General features: G+C 37.9%; 1 protein-coding gene across 18 annotated transcripts in view; it reads left to right on the top strand.

The window, feature by feature from the left end:
- Positions 1 to 22,659, top strand: part of HDAC9 (histone deacetylase 9) — a 460,804-nt gene that overhangs the window by 270,542 nt on the left and 167,603 nt on the right. For 15 of the 18 annotated variants that reach the window (XM_068209506.1, XM_068209496.1, XM_068209568.1 and 12 more), the window contains one exon: positions 2,008 to 2,277. In XM_068209506.1, coding sequence (XP_068065607.1) covers positions 2,008 to 2,277 — 270 coding nt within the window. Of the gene's footprint in view, positions 1 to 2,007; positions 4,581 to 22,659 lie in introns of those variants that run through there. The other 3 variants (XM_068209607.1, XM_068209598.1, XM_068209587.1) reach the window with 1 other exon arrangement.

Raw genomic sequence — 22,659 nt, 5'->3', positions numbered from 1 at the left:
TCATGTGTTGGCTCAGAAAGCTCAGCAGCAGATCTGTACCCATACAGCAGTGTAAAGGAGAAAGAGCCTGACATTAAAGTGAAAAAGCATAAAAGACAGGAGAGCAGTAATGAGCTAAATATGTGTCTTAACTTTGCTGTGGACATGCACTCATTTTCTCTTAGCTTCCCCTGCAGAAAAACCCACCTGCTGTCAAGTAACTGGCACAGGGAATGGTTTACAGATGGATCAGCCTCAGTGATTCTTGTAGTTTATATGATTATCTATCACACAGATGTTTCAGCTTGTATTTGCTCACTTGCAGCCAGTCATGCAGCCTTACCTGCCTTTTTCTTCCTGCTTGAGGAGTGGGGAAGGCTCCCCACAAATGGTTAACTAATTAACAACAGCAACAACAACAACAACAACAACAACAACAATAATAATAATAATAGTAAGTGAAAGGGGTGTACCTGAGCTGATTACATGTAGTTAGATTTAGTAACTTCTTGGTCAGTGTCATCCCCTGAGAAACAACTGGAAAAGATTATTAGGTTTGATCTGAGAAATTTTTCAGATGCTGCGTAATTAAAGGAGACTCTCCACATCAGTTGAAGTAGTAAGGGCATGCCACCTGCAACATGCAGGGTACTCACATTGTGATTTGCCAGTTACTACAGTAATGAAGAGGGATTTTTTTTTGTTTCCTTTTAGTAAGCCATTAAACTCCCATTACACCTCAAAAATGAAGGTTTGCTGTGAAAATAGCCAGACAGGCTTCCTCTGAGGAATTTGTTTCTCCACTGGTGTGAGGCATATACATGGAATTGTATAAATTGATCTTTCAACTCTCCTTGTTGACTTAATGGGATTTCCTAAATCCAGCTGTAGCTTCTTGAACACAGTTTACCTGACAACCCGGCATTTTTCTATATGCATTAGCAAGCTGAATGAAACTGGATGGTCCATGGTTTGTGACAAAAATAGATATTCTGCATCCATTCATATACTCAGTAATTGAGTATATAACACTAGCTAAAACTCATTTTGAAAGACATGATTGATGGTTGTGGGGAGACAGATGGGAAGAGGAAAGTATGTAAGAGTAAAGGTAAAAGGTTTTTTTCCCCACTCAAGATATTTGATTTAAATGATACAATACAGTATTTCCTTGAAATCGAGTAGGCCAGTTGAATAAATACTCGCTCGACCCTGCAACTTCTTACTCACGTGTCTGATTTCTGGCTCTTTCAACAAAGTGGGGATTTTTTTTCAGTTTAGGTTTTTGGACTACATTTGGAGTATTTTGGAATGCATTGGCTTCATCTTAAACAGCAAAACACAAACTTCACATGATTGCAACGCTCAGGCATCTGGCACTTTTGCAGAGCTTTAAAATAGCAGTTACTGGGCTAGAGCTGGTGTTGCCTTGGGAGCTGTGTTATATCATCATTTCTGGGACTGGAACACCTTTGTGGGGCACCACAAAGTCTGTAGTCCTTCCAGTCATGCACAGACGTGCCACAGAATAGGGACTCACACCAGCTCTTTGTCACTTCTCCTTTGTTGGCTTTCAGTGCCTTCATGCTTTATTTGATACAGATGTTTGTGGGAAAATTCTCTAATTTGCCTATAACAAAATATTAACCAGATTACTAGTTTGCTTATATTTTAGTGTTCCTTTATTATTTTGTGTTGTGGGTAATTAACTGTAAGATGGTATTTCTGCATTCATGTTTGAAGAAAGACTAAGGAAGACTAATTTCTCTAGTTTACCAGCTGTTAACAGTCTAACAGATGTGTCATGTTTTTCATTATCTATAAACATGGTGTTTTCTGCTGCAGAATAAAAAGTGGCCTTTTGCTTAGGGACTTTTGTTCTTTTTTCTGGATATATCAGTGTTTTGATGGTGCATGGCTACGTGGGTTTGCTGTGGACACTTTAATTTCATCCATGCAAACCTAGTACTTCTTGGTATTTGGCATCAGTGAAAAGAGTCAGTACTTGTTCCCCTCTTCTCTTTCCAGATGCTCTCTAAGTCCATTGAGCAGCTCAAGCAGCCTGGCAGTCACCTGGAGGAAGCTGAAGAAGAGCTTCACGGAGATCACTCGATGCAGGAGGAGAGAGCTCCCTCCAGCAGTGCCAGCGTTAGGGCTGAGAGCAGCAGTGCTGGTGTGGATGAAAGAATAGGACAGCAGGTGGGGGCTGTGAAAGTCAAAGAGGAGCCACTGGACAGTGATGAGGATGTTCAAACCCAGCAAATGGAATCTGGGGAGCAAGCTGCTTTTATGCAACAGGTAATAGGCAAAGATTTAGCTCCAGGATTTGTAATTAAGGTTATTATCTGAACATCACATGCATTTTCTAGGCTTTGATAAGCAATTGTGTTTTGATTCACCGAGCTAGCAAATCCTGATTTATTGTTCGAAGAATTTAACAAATGCAGAAGTGTTGTATGCACACTTGAAAACATAGTGAAGCTCATCCTTATGGCCACTAATGGAGAAGATATCTGTTGCAATCAATTATGCTACATAAATCTTTGAGTAATAGCTGATAGACGTTGTATTAGCCCAGAAGTACCTTACATCGCTTAGTCCTAGTGAAAGAGAACTCGTATCACCTAGCCTGTTGAGATCAGCAATTGATGGAATTAGTTTCCAGACCTGATTGATGAAACATTCTTCTGATTTTGAATCCTCTGACTTCTGCTTTCAGCTGTCTGTATATATTGTATCATACTATAGTCTTGAACACTGTTAATGTTAGGGTATTCTTTTCCCCGGTAGACAGGTACTGACTGCTATTTTGGTGGTCTCAGGCTGGTGTATAAAGTTAATTTAGAGAAAAGTACAAGGTGGATATAAAGAGGCAAGGCAAGGCACTGTTTTAAAATTGCATTTTTTTCTTTTTTGCACTGCTTGGTTAATCTTTCATTTTGTCTTATTTGATGATAATGTCCACAGAGACATCCTTAAATGCAGCAGATGCAAGTACTGGTGAGAAGCAAAAGGCAGCATTAGGTGGTTCCAGTCAGTTATTAGGACATTGCACAGAAAGCACAGAACTGTTATCATTATCATCTGATATCCAATCACTTGTTTGTTTTTTTTACTGAAGACTAATTTTACAATATCTCACAACCTTTACAACGGAGTCTCACGGGCAAATCCTAAAATAACAACTGTGCATAAAATGCCACCTTGACAAAAGGCAGGTTCAGCTTGTCTGGGAGCTTTAGGCAGAGTTGAAAGGCACAGTCGTGCGTGCAGCCCGCGAGCTGCATCCTGGCCCATCCCTCACAGCCAGCAGAGCGAGGCTGGGTGCAGTGTAAGGCCCTGTTTATTTAAGTCGATACTTTGTCAGGTCCCTGCTGTTCTCCTGCAGAAAAGTGATTTTGGGAGGGGGGGGCAGGAAATGCCTTATGGAAACAGGAAGCCCAAGTGATTCATGTGCTGAGGAATGCGGGGCAGGGGGGACGGGGCAGCGCTCCCTCTGTTTTTAAAGGCACTCTATGAATTGATTTATTGTCAAAGAAAATAACAAAGCGAGTAGGGAAATTGTTAAGGAAGCTTTCCAGTGAAACATTTCCTTCATATTCCCTTTTGATATGTTTACCTTGTTTTATAGGTTTACTTTTGTTAAGCTAGTTAAAGATTCATTGTATTAAGATCCCCTTTAATATGGATAATCCCAAACTGACCTGGACTCCTTGTCAGGTTTTTTTTTTTCCTATTAAAAATATTTATATTTCTAAAGATGACATATTTTAAGGTGCAGTATCCGGTTTCAAAAGAGATAGCTGTTTTGCCAAATGTAGAAATTGCTCTAAAATATGTTATAAGCATGTGTTGTTTACATTATGTTCTAATACTATTCAATCTCTTCTAAAATGTTGCAACTTCTAAAGATACATTATCCTTTTTCCTAGAAGATCTTCAAACAAGCTTCTAATTAGTTGTTCTTAACATAAAAGGCCTCAATAGATAGAAAAATATTTAATTGAGAAAAAACACAGGCGATTTTTATGTGTGCTTCATATTTGAAGATAAATCTTTCTCCATCCTAGATGAAAAAAGTTACATTTACATTCAAAAAGTGAAGGCTATAAAAGTGAAATTATACGTGTTTCCTATTCTGTATATTTTTAATTTTCTTTGAAAATCTGACTTCAGCTTCATCAAAAAGGGATAGTGCATCTTTTAAAATACATTTGGGGAGAAATTTGAAATTGAGGAGACTTTTTGTACAATATCAGTTGAAAGACATGTATTCACAGAAGAAAAAGATATTTTTATAATGTCATTCAGGTGAGAAACCCCAATACATTAGTGTACTTTAATTTCAGAATCTTTCAAATTTGGATAAAATTAAAATAAGAGAAACTACCTGGAACCAGTGAAAAGGAAAACTGGGTTAAAACAACCACATTTCTAATTGATTATTGTCTCTTACATTTTAAATCTACTGTATTTATTATAATTTACACCCTTAGAGGTGATCTTGTTTTGTGTTGTAAATATATTCTGTTTGTATGTTCCCTTTTTTTGCCTTCTGATATAAGTCTTTTCCTTTCTCAAATAAAGTTTTTTTTTTAAAAGATCCCCTTCCAGATATTTGACTTTGTGTAAATTTGGTAACTTAGTGGTGGTTTTGCTTTGTACAATCAAATATGTTTGCTACACATTGTCAAAACAATTTAAACTTTCAGGAGTAAAGTTTTTTATTACACTATTCTTACAATAATTACACAAAGTCTTTCCTTTTGGTCTCTTGTTTTATCCTACATCAGCCATTATAAGTTTTAGTGAATGTGGAATAGTATTGATGCATGCTCATTTTCCCATCACAGCGTTTGTCTTGAACATGTGATCATACCATACAGGAAAGGTAAAAGTGAATCCCAGTTCCTCACCTTCTAATTATCCAAAATTCAGACAAACTGTAATAATTTACATGACATTTCTAAAACCTGCCTGGACCCCTCATCTGAAAATGTGCTTGTACTGACCACTTTGGTATTCATCAAGACCTTTGCAAAATTAAAGTCCACCAGTAAATAAGCTGGGAGAGAGGGTATCCATGAACTTGGCAGAGTTTAAAGCAACTGCATGAGACAGTGAAGTCCCAATGTAGAGAACTTCCATGAAGATGATTTGCTCCCAAATTTGCCCTAATCCAGGACAAGGTGTTACATAACTTTGTGACACTTCCTGAACTTTGCTTAGGTTCCACAGAGAGAGAGCTTGTACTGCAAGACAATCCCTTTTGCTACAGTACATGAATTGTTACTACCAAAAGAGTTTAGAAAACTATTGCATTGTAGTTTTTATAACTGTTCATTTCATTTCCAAATACTCTATGAAGCTTTGACTCTAATATAACTTTAACTAAAATAAAATTTATGTTTCAACAATGTAAGTGTGGAAGAATAAATAGTTCTGTAAATCAAATTCAATTGTTTTCACTGCTATAGCAGTAGCGTAATGTTTCATCAGCAATACAGATAAAAGGTCAAGTTTTAGCTGAGGAAAGCTTAAAACAAGTATTAACAATATAACATTGTACTACTTGCCTTATTGTTTATACTGAATTTAGAATTGTATGTCTTTAAGTAAATCATGCTTTCATAACAGGGATTTTATTTAGTGCCCTTTTGTTTAAATACCTGTGCTAGAATTAGAAAAACATTAGAATAAATGTTTCCAATTTACAACATTCCTGTGTTAAAGACTGCACCTAGATTTTTTTTCTGAATTATTTACCATGCATGAAAGCACCATAATGAAGAAAATAATCATAATACAATACAACTCACATATCTTATTTTCTTCCCAGGATGATGTGCATCTCTTTTTTTTTTTAATGTATATGCTTATTCTGTCCCGTTGTCCAAAAAATAAAGCCATTATAGCTGATAGCTGACAATTTAGAAGTAATTGCTAATAAATGAAGGAAAATCCATCATAATATTTACATACTCAGAGACACATTACTGGAATATAGATAATGTAACATTAGCCTTTTTGTCATCTTCTGGCATCAACAAAATAGGATTAAAAGCTGAATGCCTCAGCGAAGCGCGAGCACTTCAGACACTGCCACCACTCATTTGTGCACTCTCTTCATTCCATCTTCATTATCATCAAGATCACTAAGACTTACTCCATTTCACTTAAGCCAACTATACCCTGTTTTTATCTTCACTGGAATTCTGAGGTAAAAGTCTATAAACATTAGTCCCAAGCAGCAATCTAAAAATGTTTACTTGTTTCTCCCCCTTATGAACACTTCACAATTTGCAGGGAAAATTAGCTAAGCCGAGTTAATTTCCTTATTGTATTCTGTCCCGCTAGCAGCATGTCCTACTTATCCACTTAAGAAATGTTTGTTTGATTTTCATTTATTTGTTTAGTTTCTGATTTCCTTATGCAGTTCCCATCATCTGGGTGGCAATGGAGCTTCTGTACCTCATTTCTCGGTGGAAGAATATAGTTTAGAACATCTTCTGTTGAATTACTGCTTAGGCAAACAGAAGAGCATCCTGGATGAAATTATCTTCTCTGGGCTAGAGGAATAACATAACTTATTTTTGTGGAATTTTACTGCTGTATTTGATAGGCTTTGTGCTTTGAATTTGCTATTTTTCCCCTCTAATTCAGGTGAATTAGATTAAGATTTAAAGGTAAAAAATAGCATTAACTGAAACTGCCTAGCCAGCAGAAAACCTGGGTTCCTCAGCTGTGCTCTCACTCACTACACTGGACTGGGAAGGTGCATCCTTAAGGCATGTCCCAGTTTCTGGTCCCCATTTGCTGAGCTTGAGTGTCACACTCCTGCTTGTTTTGATTGTGGCCCCATAGCTCATCTAGCCTGTACAAGACAACTTTCCTGGCTACCTGTGGGCACACACATCTGTTTCAGCCACCCGAGGATTACTTATGCAGCAGCTGAGAGTTGAAAGGAGTCCCCTTAGTCACTTGAAATCATTCAGCAATGTGATTTGCTGTGATAATGGGGGCCTTGGTCACTAGAGTTGTTTTGACAGACCAGATACTTGCTTGTAAGTGATCCACTGCCTTAATTAACTGAATAAGATGTTTTGAATGTGATCATGGAGTCTTTGTTGCATTTTTTGACTTTATTTTCCACAGCTATCTTGAAGTAACTGTGTTCACTGTTAATGGTACATAACCCTGAAATACGAGGGAGATGGTTTGGTGAATATGATGTTAAAAGTATCCCCCTGCACACTTGATCCTTCCAGGATGGTTACAGCATTTTTCCCCTTGAGAAGTGCTGGGAAGGGCAGGATAAATGGAAATGTAAGTTTTGAACAATGTCAGACTTATAAATAAACCTGCCCTCCCCTCTCCTCCCTCCTGAATTAGATTGCCACTGCAGTCTTAGCTCAATTAATCTCTTTTTCTGTAGGCTGCCTTAGCTGTTTAGTGTCTCTTACTGGCTGCTGTTAACTTTGCAGCCAGTAAGAGACACTAACCTTGCACCTTCCTGCCCTTCCTCAAGTCTGTGAGTGCACAGTCCCAATATTACCCCTACACAGCACAAGCTGGCTCTATGATTTCTGGGATCAAACATAGGAGCAAGGAGGTGGAGTGCTGTGTAGCTGGATTTGTTTTGTGAAAACTTTTCATTTATCTACATGCAGGAAAGCCTCTTAATATTCAGCCTGCTTGTTCTCAGCCTTATTCTTAAGGGCCTATTAATTTCTATCAAGTTTCTAACTGTGGTCTTTAAAAACTGTGTTACAGGAAAAATAATTATTTTTGTATGCTAATTCTATGTGAAAATGCATAATAATGTGAATAATTACAAGAAATTATTCTTTCCCAAGTAACTATACTTTCCCATCCCTAGTTAGATGGGAAAAAGATTCTTTTTTTTTAAGAAAGCCTCAAATCTATTAACTTTAATAACTGCCAATATTTTTTGTCTCCTATTGTAAACTTCCAGTTACAGAAGGCAATAACTCTTATTTTATCACAAAACTAATTAACTGAATTGCCTGCCTGACTATGTAGCATTACAGTGTAACAGAATTGTTTCATTTTATTAATACCTTCATGGACTAATGTTGACACTGCTTTATTTTTATTTTTAGATCCAAGAGATTTTATGATTCTTTTCTTCTTTCAAATTCTTAAGATACAGCACCTTGATACTTTTCTTATTGCTCCCATTTGTCAGAGAAAGCAGAATGTCAGGAGACCACTGGGGCAACATGAGGCAAAATTCCTCAATCTGGGCTACATAACTAGCGTGAATCAAAAGCCTCCAAGTCCATAACCCTGTCATTATCACTGCATATTTTGACAGTTAGATGATACTAATTTCAAACCTTTGGGCAATTTATCATTTCCCGTATCCTACAGCACAGAGTTTCATTAATATTGTCATTGAAGAGGATTATGTGTTCTTGGAAAGTTGCTTCTTTAAATACTTCATTTTGGAATGAATTCTGTTTGACCTCGGAATGTCTTTCTCACTGTTAGACATTTGTATGTGCACACGTACGAGTTTTCATTTTTCTCCTTCCTTAAAAATATGAGAGTGAGTTAATGCACTCCTCAGTATATTGCTGGCTAAATCTTCATAAAGCTACGTTGTTTAATGTCCTGGAAGTGCAGCTCAGCCCAAATGCCTTGGAGACATAGGTGCTCTAATGCAGAAAGCAGTGCATAATCTGTCTCCTCTCATGTTCTGGCCTGTGACCCTTGGATCCCCAGGAGACCATGGAGGTGTTTCTGTTCATCCTGCCTGTATTTCCTCAGCAAAGGGACTTGTGAAAGTTACAGCTATGAGATTGCAGCAATGCAGCAACATCAAGGGCTTGAGAAGGCTTTGCTCAGGTTCTCTGCAAAGCAGCTAGTACAGCATGGAGGATTCAGTCTCATACTCCTACCTTAGTCTTTTCCTTTTGCTCCCATCAATAAGAGCAGCATGATAGTTTTTAGGTGGCAGTCTGCAGATTTTTAAAGCAGATCTCTGTTACTGAACAGACCCAGAAGGAGCACAGGGCAGAAACACTGTTGGAAAATGCTCTCTTGCTGTGCACAGAGGGACACCTGTTGAGACAAGCTTCTTCTAAGGCTTGTGTTCTCCTAGGTCTTGCTCTACTGAAAATAGAAACTTAAGAGTTACTACACATCAGAGACCATAATTCCATCACTCAACTACTTGACTGCACACAAGGACAGGTGGTGACTGGTTTCCCTCATTTGTCAGCTATTTTGACACCTTGTCTTAGGGTATGAAAGACACCCAAACCCAACAGCACATCTCTTGGCATCTTCCTTACTTGCTAAAACTTCTTGGCTTTCACCATTTATCCAAATTTGTAGAGGTCTTTTGTCATAGTTTCCCATATGTTTCTGCATATATTTCAGTTTTCTGAAGCTACTGACTTTATACAAAGAACTTCAAATCTCCTACCTTTTCTGACAGAAATTAAAATGGGAGTGCTCAATACAGGTGCCATCAGCCCAGGTTCAGTCCAGGGACACCTGACATCCATAGTTCTGATTTGGCCCTTTCTGCAGGTAATTGGGTCTCACAAAGGATGCTAATTATTCAGTTAAAATATGCACAGCATTACCCTTTGTGCTGTGTGAGTGATTTTTTTTCATAACAATCCCTTCTTAGGCAGGCTCTGAACACAGAAACACAGGCAGCTCAGGACCAGCAAGAAAAAAGGAACGGGAGAAAAATCTGTTCCCACAGGCAAGAGACTGAGAATTAGTATGGGGACTTTTCCTCACCTGTGTTGATGGATAATGGACTATCATTTTCCCAAGTCCATTGACTGCTTTCAAGTTAGATTCCATTATATGTCACTGTTATAGTAGCTTGGACCCTCCTGTAAAAGAAGTAGTCCTTTCTTTTACCTCTCTGGCCCTTTCCCTCTGTCTTTTAATGAAAGAAAATTACTCAAAGCCCATCAAATAATTTTAATTTTCAGGTTCTTCTTTTAGTGGCTTTCCAAATGTTTTCAGGCTGCAAAATCAGTTGGCATGGAATGCAGTAGGCTCAGCCTGGTGGGATGTCAGACCCACAGGAGCACAGCATTTGTGAAACTGCTGTTGTAAAGGTGAGATGCAGGTGGTCACAACTGAAAAACAGATCCACAACACAGTCTCCTTCATAATTTTGGTCATCAGAACCCAATCCTAGAGACAACAAGTGAGTGGATCATTGAAAGGACAAGTGAGTTTGAAAAGATACTGTGAAACCTAACTGGTCAGTGATAGAAGTGAGTGTTTGGTTCTCTATCTTTCTGACCTTGGGATGCACATTTAGTGTCATCCCAAAAGGCTGAATATGAACTAACAGACAGCTACTTAGAGTGGGTTAGGTTCATTAGATAAGAAAAAGTTTTGAAGCTCTTTACCAGGATCAGGATCTTTACCAAGATCTTTACTAAGCTGTTTTACCAGGATCAGCTCTACTGTGTCTACTGCATAATTACTTCAGCTAGTGCTTAAGGAAATCACAAGACATGGCTCTTAATGTTTGATGCATAGCAACTTCTTTTTCGTGAAGTTCTGACATTTCCTATTTTTTTTCTGCTATAATACATATGCTAAGCATTGAAAAGAATTTTCTGGTGATGGCTTTATAACTGGAGGAGGATTTGGCAATTTGGAAAGCAGGGAAAAAATTCCACTGAGATCAGTTGTATTGAACCTGCAGAATCCTGTAAATGAAACAGAAATTGGGCCTAACAAAGCAAGGAGATTTTAAGCCATGCAGCTGATTGCACAGCAGAGACTCTGTGCAAAAGGAGAAGCTGGAAAGCAGCCCTACAACTTGACTCCTATTAGAAACCAGACTCACTCCTCAGGCATTGCCTTCTCCACAAATCTCTGTTACACTGCCCTGGCATCATCAGTGAACAACTAGCAGTCAATACTGGTGCTGTGCTCAATCCCTGTGTTGCATAGCTTGTGAGAAGTGCTGTGCTGGAGGAGGTCCTCAAGGCTTACAGCAGTTCTTTGGAACAATGAATAAGAGCTAGAACAGAAAAAATGAAACTGTCCAAGCCCTGTCATCTGAGTAGTTCACCAAGAGCATCACCAAGGTCAAAACTGAGTTTCTTTAATGTTGGCAGACTCCACTGGACTGGATTTCACAGGTCTAAGTAAAGGAGAACATTATAAGAGTAAAGAAATGCTACCAAGTTCTCTCCACAGGCTTTATCTCCTCTATGCCACTGAAGCAGCTATGGTGATTCACAGGGATGGAGGGTCCTCACAGTATAAAGCTTGTGTCCCTAAAAGGGGTAATGCTGGAAAAGCACCAAAAGGTGAAAGGCAGAGCTGCAAAATCAGAAGAGCAATTATATCCAAAGCTACCACAGTTTTTCCCCTTCAGCGATTAACTCCTACCCAGAAGCTTCTCCAGCCCCTTTTCCCTCCCATGCCTATCCATGTAGGTATCCCCTGGTGTACCAGCCCAGAATTCTGGCAAGTTCTCCAGATTTGTCTAATTTCTGACCATCAGAAGGTGTAAGAGATCTTCTTGGGAAGGGCTGTGAGCCTTTAGTTAGCATTGCTTCTCACGTGCTCGGCCAAGCCCAGGTGGGGTTGGCTCCAGGCAGGGAAGGTGCAGTGGCTGGAGGCCAAAGGCCAGTTGTGGAGCAAGGAGGGCAGATGCAAGAGTGTACTCCTCTCAGGCAATGCTGTGGGATGGCATGGTAAGGAATGCTGATGGGAAAGAGAGGAGGTGAAGCAGCAGCAGTGAAACATGTTACAGACATCTGGTAGTTGGGCTTGAGAGCCCTCCTTGGCTCAGAGAGCAACTCTGTCCTCTCCTGGGAAGGATGACATTACTTCAGCCAGAGACTCCAGATTTCTACCTGCTACAAAGTACTTTTTCCATTTTCCTTGTTCTCAGAAGGCTGCATGATAGGAGGGATTAACTTCTTTTCTTTTTAAGTGATTGGTTTAACCCACTGTGTAGAAAGTTCAGTCTAAATAATTTAAGCTGAAATGCACCAATCCTTTCAGGGAAGAGTTCAGACAGTTAAAAAAAGGTTAAAAAAGAATTGCTCTCTCAGCTACTACCAAAATTAGTTGTTAGCCTTTGCTGTCCTGTCATTGTTGTCTCCTTTAATTAGATTCACTGTCAAACACAAATTTTCTAGATCAAACAATGGAGATTAGTTACTAAAGAAAGCATTCAAAGGAATGGAAGGAAAATGTCTCAATTTTTAATTCTCTGTACTGACCACATCTTGAATCACACTTTAATCACTTGAGAAATACCATAACTGCTAAAGATTGGACCAAGAGTAGCAATGTTTAATTATCTTTTACACTACTTTTCAAAAATAAATTGACATTTATTTTTCCAGCTGGATGCTCTTATTTTGATTTAATTGAATAGAATCAATTATAAACTTAATACCATAGCTCAGTGGTGGATCTGAAATCAGAAACACTGAAGTTACCATCACTCTGAGTTTTCTGGTTCAAGGAGATAGATAAAGGGAAGATGGAATATCTAAAATGCTTATGAAATTATCCAATATATATTTCATCAGAAAAGGGTGAGTTACATTTTTAATGTACTTTCAATGCATATATTTTCATGTGCTGCAATGGTTTTCTCTGAATTCTTAATAATCTCCATATCAAGAACATTTTGCTCTCTTCAGAATTTCTCATTTATAGGAAGTGTTCTGTATGCCATCTCCTAAAAATCCCGAGGATTGGGCAATTTAAATGTGTCCTCATTGATTAACAGCTTCTTCCAAAGTGATTTGCAACCTTTTCCCTACTGTACTGAGTCATTACACAACAGAAATACCAGAGATTCAATTTGGCATCATCAACCACTGAAAGATGAGTTGGAAATAGATTAGCAAATATTCTAGTTGATCTTAATAGTGTAGTGACAAGTAAATTCAAGGATGACAGATGATCCCACTGACTAGAAATTCTTCTGACTATATTATGGCATGGATAAACATGTTGGCTTTTCTAACAACTGGCTATGAAAACAAAGAAATTTAAGTTGATACTGCTGTGGAAAACAGAACTAAAAAAAAAAATCCTTTTTAATACATGATTTGAGTATGTACAGCTTGCCTTACTCTTGTAAAACACTGACAGGGATATGCTAGGATCTCAATGTGGAAGATAACCAAAATGTTCACTTCACTTTACTGGGAGGATTTTTTTTCCCCCCTGATTTGGAGCATCAACACTACCCTGCACTGTAAATCCAATAACAAATCCAGAATGTTCACATGCTCATGGCATTTTAAACTGCACCTTTAGTAATAAATAAATAAGAAATCAACTTTGCACTTTAGACCAGTGACCAAAGCCAGGGAGCCTGTTGAATATGCTACTATATCCTTTTTATTTTTGTGGGCATCATGCATTTTTAGAATGGTTATACATTTCCCTGAACCAATGTAATATAAAAGATTTACTGTTACAGTTTGTGTGTGGCCAGGCAATGGCATATGGAAAACATGTTTCCTGCTATTTAATTTAATTACTCTAATCACGTGCCAGCCCCAGGCATGTCATTCTGGACCTCTGAGGCTCTTTGTCTGTCAAAGAGATGGACAATATCTTGGCTTTGTTTAGTTGCTCTGCAGGCTGCAGATAAAACCACTGAAATACTGACTGTTTGTTTAACCAAAACTTTGCATTTTAACCATTTGGCTTTGATTTTTTGTTTTACAAGAAAAGATGACATTTTGGCCTTGGTGAGCCAAAAAGGAAATATTAGGGATATGAAGAAGAACTGTCACTTTCAGGGCTTAATAGATGAAAAAGAATACTCTAGCCTTCTGGTCAGAAATCAGCTTTGTTAGCAGAAACCTAAGACACACATCACTGTTATTTTAGTATTGCCTATTAGCAAGGGCAGCTGGAAAAGTCCTGTTTATAACTGCTCCTTTCTAATATGGTTAGCCCTTCATTCAACAGTTCCAGTAGATTTTTGTTTCTTTCATCTCAATAGATGAAACTGTTATGGGTGAAATTAATTAAGATTCCATAGCAAATACTTATACCAGTACTGTTGCAGCCAGGTATAATTAGCTTTTATCTTAACACTATACTGTTTTTTTTTTTTTAATGCAAGAAATATCTGCAAGTGACACCTTTAAGTCTTTAGACAAAAATTGAAGAGCAGATAGAGTATTCCATTCATATTATAAACCCCACATCTACAGAGAAAGTAATCACACACTTAGCCTTAAGTATATGCTTAAAACGATCACTTCCTTCACTTGTAAGCAAGTACTCTACCTTTTCCTGCAACCAGAAATTATGCTAAAAGAATTTAAGACTGTATGAGGACATTTCTAACAATCATGTTGTCTGAAGAGGAAGGAATACAAATAAGAACCATCTTTTAAACAAATTTCATCTTATAAGGTATTACTAGATATAGAAAGACTTGCCAACTCATATTTTTGGAAACTATTGAATAAACTTCAGTTGGATGTTTCATCAATAAATTAATATACTTCTTATTACAGTAGTGTGCCATCCTGCCGCAGCAGTTTTTGAACTACATAATGTGGAAGAGGAGGGGTAGATGGCCTATGAATATGCTCTGAAAAAGTCTGCATCATCAGAGGGAAATATTGATGGGATGACATGGGATTCATAAAAGGAAAATGTCCACTTAACAGTTTACTTAGCTCTCATATTTCTCCAACTGGCTTTACTTTTCTCTGTTTTCTAGCTGAATCAATGGGATATAATAGGTAACACTTATTTCCTCTAAGGTGCACAGCACAGCAATGCAAGAATAAAAAATGTTGTTTACTATGTGCTGAATTACAGCTCCTGTCCCCTTTAGCTTCGAGCTAACCACTAGATGACACTACTTCCCACATACTTAACAGGTGTGGGCATATATTCCAGTCTCCTCATGCAACAGTTCATATATTTACATGTTTCTCGACCAAAGGACTTCAAAAAGAACAGTATACAGGAATTGCCTTCACTACTATACGTTTTGATGAATTTTGTGTAGATACACATAGGCATTTAGGTGTGTACACGAAGGCGTACACAAGCAGCATATGTGTCTTTACATTTATAGAAAAAACATAACTCACTGTGTGAGTCTTTAGGGTGTTGCAACTTAGCAAGTGTCGATGACAGCTCTACATAAAAGAAACCAGAGGAAGTCCAAGAAAAAGTTAATAGGCTGGAGTTTGTGGAGATCATTCCCCTTATCCCCTATCTCCTCCCCTCCCCAGAAAAAAGATACTGTATTGGCTTTAGTAGTGTGATTCTGGAAAGACTGGGCAGGTAGAAAAATATCCCACTGAGAAGTCAGGCAAGAGTATGCTGCACTATTCAAGTCCAAAAATGACAAAGTGTGAGGAGGAGAGAGGCAGAGAAATGCTGTCATGCGTATCCATAAGGCACCGGCTGCTGCGGTTTTTGAATTAGGAAGAATGAACTTTCCAGAAGGATGTGTGGAAAGAATCCCACATCTTAAAAAGTCTGATTTCCAGAAATCCAGAAGCTCCAGACTACTTGAAAAACAAATCCTTCAAAGTTACATTTATGTTTCTAAATTGCATGCATGAGAGCATGAGGATATGTAAGTTGAGTAATAGATACATTTTTTTCAGATAGATACATTTACATTCTGATACATTTTTATTTTTGCCTGTGTCAACAAGCATCTTGCTTTCCTAAGATTCATTTCAATGATTTATAACCCATTTTCTCTATATGTGCTATAACTCTAATACATGTGTTGTGTGTTATTTTAAAGATTAAAGGGCTATACTAAAACTTGTCTTCAAAAGCAGTTTGTCAACTGTTAGTGTGAAAATGCACTACCGATAGTCAAATTAAAAATAAGAATTACTTTTTGGTTTAATAATCTAAATATGAAATACTATAAATCTTTTTCATTTTTCACCTATTTTAATCCTGATCTCCCACAACTGTAGCAATGTGGGTCGGCTACCTCTTTATCTCCTATCACATTAGCCATGTACTTCTGTACTCCTGTTGAAGCAGGGAAAATGAGATTCCTTGCCTTGGAATAATGTTATTTCTCCATTTCCATTTCAAATTCTATCACAAATCATTTTTTAGCAATTTTTTTCTGTTTTAATACAAAAAACTGCTAGTAAAGTGTAATGATGTTTTAGAGTCATATGAAGTCTACCTAGCACTAGATTGGTGAGAAAGGTATTTTTTGCTAATAAGCTATTTATATTATATCAAGTATATTTCATAAGAGACAGAAGTCAAATTGCTGATTTGTGAGGTTCCAAGAAGTTCTGTGGCCTTAAGTGTCAGTTTTTCTGTCTCTATGCAATAGCTCAGTTAATGCAATGTTTCCTGTAGTTCTGTAGAATGTTTGAGAATTGAATTTACAAATAAAACCACTCCCACTCACATGTAATTTCTTCCAGCTTACAACAGTGCAAGTCCATCCTCCCTATAAAAGAGCAACAATATACCATAAACAGCACCATACTTGAAAAATTATGTTTTTAAATAATTTGTCAACAAAAAAGATATGTTTATCTGTTTGCAGCCAACAACCTAACTAGATCCATGTAAGAACTGAGATTTTCTCCACAGTTTAAGCCTGCTCAAGTCCACAGAAACAGCAATGGCTGGAATCAAGGCTACCTAAATTGCAACCATAAGCAAAGTAATCAAAATCAAAGATATGGTTTTATCCTGCACATGTGCTATTTAGACAGGTTAATTTATTGGGGATTATGGATCTGAGGATAAAATATAACTAATTTCAAACATAAAATAAGAGAAAGGCTGAGAAGTAAGATGTTAGCCAAAGGTTTTGCTTATTTATTAAAATGCTGTCTTGCATTTAATCTAAACAAATGTAATTACTTTTTCAGACTTTTATTTCCTCTGCAAATCTGGTGCTTTTACTTTTCATTTAGACAGGACATTTATGTGAATTGCTTCTTTTTCACCAATTTCCTACAGTTTCTTTAATTTGTCAGTGAATATGTTTGAGCAAAGCCTGCTTAGGAAGGGAAAAAGTTCTCCACTATATTTTTGGTTAAGCATAAGCTACAGGAATTTTAGCTAGAGCATTCAAAGGCAGGCAAGACAAGAAAGCAGCTTATCTTCAGAGCAGAATCTGGAGCTTGCTGCAGTAAAAACACCCTGTTGATGCACATGCTGCCTGAGTAGGGGAAAGTTCCCTGCTCAGTCTGATCATAAAAGCACACGGTGCAAATTTTTGCATTGCTTTTGAAAGGGGAGAGATAAAAAAAGTTGTTTCAAGGCACCTTTGTTCTCTCCTTCTGACAAAAGGGCTTTAAGTTATAGTGACCCAAGAAATGCAGTACTGTGGGGCTAGTCTCTTCCCTTTCTCAGGGCTGGGAAGAAGGGTTAGGAGAAAAGCCGATTGGTTATACCTGCTATGACTGTGGAAAAGAAATTATGATTTAATGATGTTTCATTCTTGCCCTGTATCAAAGGAATTCTTGTTAGATGGATCTGACATGGAGCAGAAAAAATACCTTGCCTCAAGTAACTAGAAAGGGAGCAAAGTACAAAGTGTGCGAGTAATCAAATGGATGTGAGCCAGATTCAGAAAGTGCAAAGTAACCTATGCAGCTTTGCACAGCCCTGGAAACCAGAGCCCCCTCTCCTCTCTCACTCACATGTGTGACTGAGGCAGCAGGAGCAAGCATTTTGGAGAAGTGCAAATGCTGATGGAGGGTACAAACAGCCAAATACGCCTTTGTTGTGAAGCTTCTTTCAAGGCTGCAAGGACACTTGTGTGCCTTTTGACAGCTGCTGCGAAAACCCTGGCCACATAATCCAAAGTCACTGCATTCAGGTTATCATTTTAATTGCCTTGCTGAAAGTTCTGCTTACATACTAACAGATTAGAAAAATCTACCATGTCACAGATTTTATCATACTCTCAACTCTAATGTATAATTTGGAACAATGCAGTTCAAAAACATAATTTTAAACTAAGCATATACCAGTGAATTAGAAGTCAGTTTTATTTTCAGTAAGGAGAAAAAAAAAAAGAAGTTACCCTTCTGTGCACAGGTATTCAGGCAGTTTCTAGCAAGGAGTTGTTAGAACTAGTTCCCCACATGTTTTAAAAGAATTTGAAGACAACAACACTATTCAGGATTAAGGAAAGTGCTATGACAATTCAGTGAGATTTTGTTCTCAATAGATATTAATTTTGTCTGGCATTTTCAAATCTACTTTTTACCTAAGACAGCAGTGATGAGGTTCTTCCTCTACGTAGAACCATGTGGTGATGTTTCTTACAATGGTAAGCATGTTTCTTAGCTCACAAGGAATGTCAAAGACCACACAGGAAAAACAAACAAACAAAATAATGAGAAAACCCTAAACCAATACAACAAATTATCAAGAAAGAAAAAAAAAGCAAAGATACAGCAGCAGAAAAAAACATCAGCAGATACAAAAAAAGAAATGGCTTCAAGCTTGCTAGAGAGAAGCTTTTGAATATTGAAAAATAAAAGTTGGAGCTACATAAAACTATTTCTGTGAAATGTATTACACCTACAGCACAATCCCTTTCTAGCAGTTGCTCATTTTACTAAGATCGTTGTAATAGCTGGTTTTATGCACTTGAGGTAGCCAGTAGAGTCCAAGGCAAAAGATTTATAGTTTGCTCTGGGTATAACGGTATGAGAGGAACTAGCTGCCAAAAGGGACTGTGATTTGAAGAGGGCGCCTTTGGTTTGGTAGGTGGTGTATTTCTTCTGTGGCTGGAGTTCAGTAGACAAGTTGTTTGATGCACTGGCCAATGATAACTATCTTGGGAGTGGGAGAAACTCAAATCCTCCAAGTTTCAAGGAGAGAGCAGGATGAAGTACTTGGGTATGTGCAAAAAAAAAAAAAAAAAGAGATGACAAACTCCATGGCAACAGGAAGTAGATCAATTCATGTGGCACTTTGTGGTCTATCACTTAAAAAAAATAAGATTTATTGACCCCCAAACCATGGTAATTTTTAGTATTAAATGGACCTCTTTTGAAGACTAAGCTGCTTGAGGAAAGGAGACAGTAGTTTTGGAATGGAGCCCTCAGCCTTAGAAATAACACTGCTGGTTTGGCTCTGCTTCCAATATTGTTGCCTAGTTTTAAAGCTTTTCAGCAGGACTTCGCTTCAGTCTGATGACCAGCGTGAATCACTGTGGAGTAGATTAACACAGTGTTTTCCCAAGTGTCTAATCTCATTTTAAAATCAGAATACAAACAGCAGCAAAGCATCCTTGAAACCCGTGGAGTCCTAGGAGCAATCTGAAATTCAGCCCCAGTAGGCATTCACATTACCTTGGGCTCCATGGCATCACTTGGACTATCCAAAATTCTTGGAAAGTTCTGACATTTCTGTCTTGACGTAAAGCATTACCTCTGCATGCTGAGTGCAGCTCCTGGCTTGCCTGTGAGAGTGGTGTTATATGTATAACATCCTCTAAATCCTGCCTGCTGAGTGGATTCTTCCTTTCAAGCTCGCTTTTTATTACTAGATGGACAGTTTTTGGAGGATCTATGTCTCTATTTCTTCTCTCCTGCTTTGTGTATTTTCTGCTATTTTAACACTCCTGAAATCAGGGAAGAGCTTTGCACTTTTGAATCAGCATCAATCCTTCCAAGAGGCAAAGGCTGAGAGACACTGATTGAAAGTTTGCTAAACAGTTTGCATACCTCTACAAGGAAACCAGGCTAGGCAAATGCAGATTAAGGTCTTTTCAAATTAACCAGAAAATTCTCTTCCTGTTGCTGGAGTCGGCATTTATGACATTAAGAGATTAATCAGTATAATTTAAACAAGCAAACAAATCTGTGGCCTGTGTATGAAGATTAGGAGATATAAAAATAAGTAGGAACTATAGCAATAAGTGATTTGAAATCATTGATGCTAAAGAGAATGTGTGCAAAAAGAGACAAAGGTAAATGATGTGGCAGCAAACAATAAAGCATGTGTAGATATATAGAAGCAGAATTTAGGCATTAAGAGTGCTTCAAGACAGTTCAGGTCATTGACCATCACAACAGACAGGAACCTCTGTGAAGTAATTTTAAGTAAAACCACAAAAATGTTTAGGCCTCTATTTTCAAGACACCTACTTGCCTGTAAGTGTGGGGGTCACTGCCTCGGAGATCCACGCAGGTGATGCAAATGCATTCTCTGGGATCTAACAAAAACATTTTTTTGTTTACATCAGTATGCAAAAACAATGACAAAAGAGCTCATGTTTGAGAGGAGCCTGTATAACTGCTGGGGGGGACAGCAGGCCCATAGACTGAGGGTGGAGGTGCATCACTATCCCAAAGGTACTTTATAGACTGAGGATTATTATAAAGTTCTCTGTGTATTAAAGGTTAATATATTTGTTTAAACGAGAAGGAACAATACTAAAATCGGTATGAAAAATTCTTATCCTTCTATCAGAAAAGAATGAAGAGAGAGTTCCTTAAAAACAAATATGAAAAATTACCAACAGTATTTTGAATATATTATAAATGAAACTGATCACAAGTTTTTGGCATGGCACTCCACTGCCTTTTCTTATGTTACAGTTAGGTCAGAACTAAAAAAGATACAGGGACTGTAGTAAGTACCGTAATATAAAATTATATGTTGATTTTTCCATGGGCTATTAATATCTTGTTACTGTGAGACTGTACTGGTTGGTGGTTTCTGGCTTAGTGGTGTTTGGCTTGTAGGTAAAGGAAAAAAAGGAAAAAAAATAGAACAAGACCACCTCTGACATGAATACTGACCTCCAACTGCTATTTTATGTAACTTATTTTGGGTTATTTCCACATTTTTACATTTAATAGAAATTAAATAACACTATAATTTCTTAGTCTGTACACATTTTTGTGCACGTTCAAAATAATATGAGTGGAAATACTTTTATCTTGCTTACAAGTTTCACTAGTATCAAGATCAAGACTCTCTTAAATTCTGGATTCCATCTGGAATTCCAAGGGACAGTGGGCGAAGAGTAGAAGATGTACAATGCCAGTAAAAGGGAAGAGAATAATTTTCTGTCACAATCAGTCATAAGGGAGTGTGGAAAAAGCAATGTAGGAGTGGTGCCTAATGTGTTCTCATAGGGCAATGCCTCTTAGACACTGAACACACAGTCATAATCCAACCTGCTCTTCTTCTCCTCTCTTTCTAAAATATCTGAACTCCTTAATATCTAACAACAAAATGTTGAAGGAATTCCACTTTTATCTTTAAGACAAACTCAAATTTCCATTTGAATGGGAAATTACTCAGAATTAGGAGACTAAAAATGTTACCACATAGCTTTTAAAGGTTAGTGGTATTTAGTTATTGATATAAAAACCTTGGTATGGGACTGCATTTGCAGGGGGTTGCTAATAGAATACAGAACCTTTCGCCTTTGGGTCACTGGATCAAATCTGTCTCTTGTGGATAGTGACCAAAGTTCACGACAATTTTAATTTTCAGTGCCCTGTATAAATTATATATGTAGAAACTAGAGATGGGAAAGATTTGTTACAGCTTGCAGCCTATCCCCCTGCCAGTACAGAACTGTTCTCTCTAATGTATTTCCCTATCACAGATTTTCCAGTTCCTAGTTTGTCCTGTCCACCCTGCAGAGTAAAGCAGCTGGTATTAATTGATATCTGAGTTTAACCGGGTCCTGGTGAACTCCCCACTCTGACACTGCAGCTGCAGGAGGAATTTGGAAATTCTGCTACCTGCCTCCATGGGAGCACTGAGTGGGCAGCAGCTCAGTGAGCTCCCAGATCCCCAACTGCTGCTGGGCAAGGGGGAAGCGAGCAAAAGTCTCAGCTCCTTCCCACCCTGTTCAAAATACCTAAAATACAGGAGGATTACTGAATCTCATTTTCACTGCCTTGCTTATCCCTCTTTAAAGCCCTACCAGTGTCCCTTCCACAACCAAACAGCTGCAGGTCATAGTTCTAAATTGTCAGGCTGATGGATTAGTTCGGGTAGCTAAAGGGAAGGCCAGATATTAGTTTAGACATTGATATGGACTAAAATTTTCCCAAAGATTGGAAGAGATTTGGAAGCTTGAGTAGGGCTTTTTTTTTTTTTAAATAAAAAGGTTTGAATACTATTATCTTTTACAGCTTCCATTTGCAAGCGTTTAACTATGTTGCAGAATGCCCATTATGAAGTACTAGGAACTGGGTAATGACAATATTAAGGCTAGTCTTGTGGGGTTATTTAATGTCTACTGCTGGCTATAGTGTCATAGATGTACATAGTCTTTGAAGGCTTAAAAAATACAACAAAAAGCACACTACAAAAGAAACCCAAATGAACCAACAAAAAAACCCCACACTATTGTGACCCATTCCAAAGCAAAATAGACATGTAATAATTAAAACAGTTCTTATTGTCTAGAAAAGAGTCCAAATGGGGTTACTTTGGGCTACTTTAACTTGCCCACCATTGAGTGCCTGAAGGTGCAAGTTACAACACTGAGAGGCTAGAATTTAAGTGGGATTTCCTCAGCACTTCTAATTTTGGCCATATGTGCCTATCCCACGAACTTTATAATCCAATGCTTCCTGCTAAAATTCTAGTAGTATAACTGCAGCCTTCAAAGTATCAGAGTATTTTTAGAAAAAAAGCTGAACTTAGTTGCTGTTGCTCCCTTGGTGCCCC

The sequence above is a fragment of the Anomalospiza imberbis genome, chromosome 1 (genome assembly GCF_031753505.1).
Source record: "Anomalospiza imberbis isolate Cuckoo-Finch-1a 21T00152 chromosome 1, ASM3175350v1, whole genome shotgun sequence".
Classification (NCBI taxonomy): domain Eukaryota; kingdom Metazoa; phylum Chordata; class Aves; order Passeriformes; family Viduidae; genus Anomalospiza; species Anomalospiza imberbis.
This window is presented reverse-complemented; position numbering and strand designations above follow the sequence as displayed.